Source organism: Belonocnema kinseyi, chromosome 2, assembly GCF_010883055.1.
Source record: "Belonocnema kinseyi isolate 2016_QV_RU_SX_M_011 chromosome 2, B_treatae_v1, whole genome shotgun sequence".
In the NCBI taxonomy this organism is placed as follows: Eukaryota; Metazoa; Arthropoda; class Insecta; order Hymenoptera; family Cynipidae; genus Belonocnema; species Belonocnema kinseyi.
This window is the reverse complement of record NC_046658.1, coordinates 11,401,851-11,407,359: the sequence shown is the minus strand read 5'-3', so window position 1 is coordinate 11,407,359 and position 5,509 is coordinate 11,401,851. Positions and strand designations below refer to the sequence as shown.

Genomic DNA, 5,509 nt, shown 5'->3' with positions numbered 1-5,509 from the left:
AATGAAACTGTCGTTAAATTTTAAATTTGATTGAATTGAATACATATATATGTGGGTTGTTTCTTGGCTTCAACAATGGAGAGCATTCAAATGAGCTGGAGAACTTAAAAAAAATTCCCTTTTTTTATAAAAATTAACTAAATTCAACAAAAAAACTCAGGAAAGTAATTAGGACTCACAGTTCTAAAGTTTTTGGTTTGAAACTTTTCAGAATTCGACAATGTCAAAATATAAAAGGAAGCGGTTAAACTTCAGTATAACTATTTTGCATGGAAATACTTTATTATGCTACAATTTTATTTCAAATTAGAAGTATGTTAGCAATTAAACAATTATTCCATTCAAAATTATTCCGTTTCGAAAATTGGATTATAAAATAAAATAGTTTATAAATTTAAAATTCAAAATCTCAGTATTTGTAAAATTTCGAATTTTCTTCGCGTATAACCTGTCAATTCAAATTATTTAATTTTAAACGTTTTAAATGAAATCATTTATGATTCGGCAACACATTTTTATTCAGCTTTAGGATATAAATAATTTCAAGTTGTAATAAGCAGATTATTCGATGTCAATCCTCGTGAAAAATTGGAATTAATGTAAAGCCTTTGAAATAGAAAACTTTTTATGAGGAGAGTAATTTTAAATTGAAAGGTTTTAATATATTTTCAATTTAAAACATTCAAATTGAGTGATTATATAAACAGAAATTTCAAGAATTGTATTACTTGAAATTTTTCATAGAGTTGATAAATTAAAAATGCAAGCATTAATATTTAAAAAATTTTGAATATGCCTCAAGTATAATCTGATAAATTTAAATTATTTAATTTTGAAAGTTTTAAATTGATAATTGAAATGCAGAATTGTAAATGTTTGTATTTGGGTATTATCAGATTTTGGAGGCCACTAATTTAAGCCTAATCAAGTTAGAAGTCTTACAATTGTCAATTTTACGATATTAAACCCTTATATTCAAAACCAAATTAAATTTCAATGTTAAAATTTTAAATTGTTTAGGATTTGATTCTTAAATTCAGAATTTTTTAATGCTATACATTTTTAATTTTACACTTTCATATCTTTTTTTTTTAATTTGAGTCATCGAGAAAAAATATTACATTTTAGTAGACACGACTTTTTTTTACGTAAAAAAATTAATTTAGGAAATACCCCGTGCGCCAAGGTGAACAATCCGTCGAGAGAGAAAAATGGGTTAAGCTAAATCTGCTGTTTGCGTGAAGAAACTCATTATCTTCGTTTTGATGTGACTCTTCTTTACGTATAAGCTGCAACGTGAAAATGACCCTTACGTCAAACTTTAGAGAGTAACTTTTTCCTCCAAGAAGGCAGAAATAATCACAGCTTATCACATTAAAAAAATTATTTGATAACAAAATTTCGTCACTTATTTATTACATAAAAACATTTGTTCTTGTTTACAAGATTTAAGAATTAAGAAAAACATCTTGATCGGAATATACTGATTTTTAAAGAATATGAAGCTTTAAGCATTATAACGCTAGGCGTAAATAATTTAAAAATATCTTTCTTTTTAATTTAATATCAAAATTTAATAAATATCAAAATCAAAAATTTCCAATGGAATTAAATATGCAAACAGCTGGAAAGTATAGTTTTCTATACATGACCAGTGGAGAAAATTTTAAAGTTTCAACTTATTTTTGTCAATAAATACAAAATAAAGAAATAAAGGAAATAATTAAAGGAAACTAAATAAAAAACTAAGGAAACTTATATATTTATTAAAAATAAAATAAAATGAAAACAGCGTCAAATTCTTCTAAATAATATAGACTATTAAAGTACATAATAGTTCTGTGAATTTATAGCATTGGTTTATATTATTTTTGATGATTGCGGTTAAAAAAATGTAATTAGCTCAGATATTAAAACAACAAAAAGACGGAAATTATGGCAATTTTTATGTCAAGTTTTAGTATTAAATGCTAATAAAAAAAATTAAGCAAACTTAAATTTTTTCTTAAAATTTGATTTCTGGAGCAGGGAAAATGCCCTTTTTTAAGGTTGAGTTACTTCTTATTTTAATTTGAAAAAATGGTTCATATTTATAACATGGCCTTAGATAAACTGTAGAAGCAAGCCGTAATTTCCTTTGACTTTCGAAAATGCTTCTTACACTTTACAGCTGTTAAGAAACTCATATAGCTCTAAATTCACCATTATTTAAAAAATGCAATATTTCAGAAGACATTTGTCTAGGTCTATAAGGAAATTTAGGAAAAAAAATTTTTTATAAGTTTTTATAAGGAAATTTAGTTTCAGATTTTTTATTTCTTTAACCAGAAAAAAATAGTGAGGACATATTCAACCAAAATTCTGGATGATTTAACGAGACAGTTTTTTTAATTAATTTAAATTTACATAAAACTTAACTGTATCTTCAAATTCACTTTCTACTAAATTCCAAAAAAATTATAACCTAAATAAAAAATAAACTTTTTAATTCAAATTTGTTATTACTATTTTATACTAACATCTTTGCTACATTTTGAGCATAATTTTGATTTCAAAAAGTCTTTAGAGTTTTCGAATTCCTTCAAGACCTTTTCTACTCAATTAAAATTATTTTTCCATTCACTCATAAAGTAAAATTAGATTATTACCATTTTGGATTTCAAATGCACTATAATTTGGCGCGACCGAATATATGGTTGCCTGTCGTGCCTCTACAAGTAGTGGAGGAACCAATCGGTACATATCGCGCTTCTACAAGAATGTGGCTGAACTAAAAGCAATATATATATATATATGTATATATATATGTATATATATATATATATATGGAAGACCACAAAATTGCCTGCCGCGCTAACTACCGGTATGTGGCGCAACTAATCTCATGCCGTATCTAGGCCCTAATATCTTTGACCCGCCCATGGGCGTGGACCCAATCTGAACGTCTTGTCTCAAGCGCAGTACGTCACATGTCAAAGTTAGAATAACTGAATATTAGTTTTGTAAAAAAAAACAAAACAATTTATTAGGCGTCCTTTAACATATATTTAAAGAAAATTGCACAATAAGCGATATTTTAAATCTTTATTGTGATAATGCGTAATTTTCTCGATCTCCTGCTTTTTTTCAAATCTCATGATAAAAACCTCCTGATTTTTATTCCGACCCAGCGGCAACACTATTCTTAGATCATGGTTTGGATGTTGTGTGCAAGTCGTACAATTTCATTGATTTGCAGTTTGCTTTAGATTAAAATGCATCACTTCATGGCTTCTCGATTACAATTTATGAAATAAATTCTAGTGCAAGTGTGAAATGAAAAAAGTAAAAGAATGGGCAATGTGGTAAAGATTATCATAAGCTTTTAGAATGGGTTCTCAAACACTGGAAATTTTGAGACAAGGTGTCTGGGCGAGTTTGACAGGAGGATGGTTTTATGACCCACATCTCGATGTTTTTTCAAATACTTTTCACCTTTATGTATGGCTCTTCTTACTTTGTTTGCCATTCACGATATATCTCGTAAGTGGATCTAATTTATGATTTAACGTAGAAATTAAGTGAAGCAAATCAAGGTAAACTGATCATTACTGGGACAGTTAAGAAAAGCTAACCCACATAAACACAATATAAAAATGGGGAATTGAAAATTTTTGTACAAAAACCGTTATAATAAGCGGCTAAGACATTATTTGATTGATTAGAACAAAAAAATACATGATTACTTTTATAGTTAATTAATATAAATTGATATTTTCTAAGTCCATTAGTGGGACACGAATTTTGGGGCATATCCATAAGTGGGACATCAAACAGTCAATACTGGGTCAAGGAAAATCTAATGGAGTTTATCAAAATAAAACGACACAATTTACTTATAATTTATTACAGAAAACATTCAAAAGCAAGAAGGGATTTTGATTACCGTGTAGTTATTTATTCTGAAAAAGGTCTTCAAAGTAGTTTATTGAAACCTCTAATTTTAACCTCAAATTTTGCCAACTGCTTAGGTAAGTCGTTTAATAATAACTCATAATTTAATTTTGTAATTAAATTAGTACGTATGCATTAAGATGTAATATTATATATTAATATTATCGATTAACTTTCAAATTAAGCTTTTTAGTAATAAATTTTGAATTATAATTCATCTTAATTCAAGTTAATACATAAATTGAAAAAAGTATTGAAACAATGTAAATTATTTTTTGGTCATAGATTTTATTATTTGAAAATTAAAATTATTTCTTGAAACTATTTCTTTATTATTTGTTTGAAAATTTTATTGACTGAAAAATATGTTTTGATTAATATTTCAACTATTTTGTTGCAAATTCGTCTTTTTGTTTCGAAAATTTATCATTGTAATTATAAATTACATTTTTGATTTAGAAAAATGCAACTGTTTTGGTGAAAGTGATATTATCGTAGATAATTTAACAATTTGATTGGAATATTTCTTTTTTTTTTAAATAAAAAATCGTATTTGGTTAAAAATTAGTGCCATGTTTAATTTATAAACAAAAAAGTTTGTTGTTTGAAATATCAACTATTACATTTTTTGATAATAATTAATCATTTGTTGTAGAAAATTAGTCTTTTATTTTTAAATTCAAGAATTTGTTAAAAAGTTTAAGTATGAGGTTAACCAAAAAAGTTAAATTTTGATCAAAAAATATAATTGTTGATATTTCAACAAAAAAGATTTTTATTTCATATTGAAAGCAGTCAAATTAATTTTAAGAAAGGCCATTTTTTGCTCAAGAAAGATAAAATTTATAATTAAAAAGATACGTTTTCAAACCAAAAAGACGAATTTTCAAGAAAATAGTTTGAAAATAACAGATGCAAAGATTTGGGAAGTCCAAAGGGGGTTTATGCCAGGAAGGTCATGTACGGATCAAATATTTAGCTTAAGGCAAATAACAGAAAAAAGTTAGAGAGTAGGAAAAAAAGTTTTCTGTGCATTTGTTGACCTAGAAAAAGCTTTTGACAAGGTAGATAGAAGTAAACTTTGGGAAGTCCTGAAAGAGTATGGAGTCAATGGATGGATCCTACAAGCTATAAAAACAATATATACAGGTAGCAAAGCGAGTGCAAGAGTGAATGGGAAACTGAGTGACTGTTTCGATATTATTCAAGGAGTTATACAAGGATGCGTTATGTCTTCATGGTTATTTATATTATTTATGGACAAGTGTTTATGAATGGCTCTCTTCGACGAAGAGGGTGTGGATCTCGAAACAGTAAGGGTACGTGGGTTAGCGTTCGCAGATGATAAGGTTGTTAGGGTAATCAATCGAAGACTTGCAAAGAATGTTGAATAAACTGAATGCAAGCATGAAGAGCATGGGCCTTAAAATTAATGCAAATAAAACAAAAACTATGGTGTTCGAAGAAAAGATTGAGATACTAGGCAGTCTGATAAATCCCTGAAAAATGAAACACGGAGACGTTTTTTTGGCCAAAGTCGGTTTTATTTTTCAACATACTCTCCTTTTAGGTCGAT

The 5,509-nt window shown here is 27.1% G+C and overlaps 1 protein-coding gene across 6 annotated transcripts in view; it reads left to right on the top strand.

The window, feature by feature from the left end:
- Positions 1-2,965: 2,965 nt before the first annotated feature.
- LOC117168300 (pecanex-like protein 1) overlaps positions 2,966-5,509 on the top strand; it is a 249,681-nt gene continuing 247,137 nt past the window's right edge. For all 6 annotated transcript variants that reach the window (XM_033353848.1, XM_033353844.1, XM_033353845.1 and 3 more), the window contains exon 1: positions 2,966-3,522. In XM_033353848.1, coding sequence (XP_033209739.1) covers positions 3,483-3,522 — 40 coding nt within the window. In that variant the 5' untranslated portion in view covers positions 2,966-3,482. The remainder of the gene's footprint in view (positions 3,523-5,509) is intronic.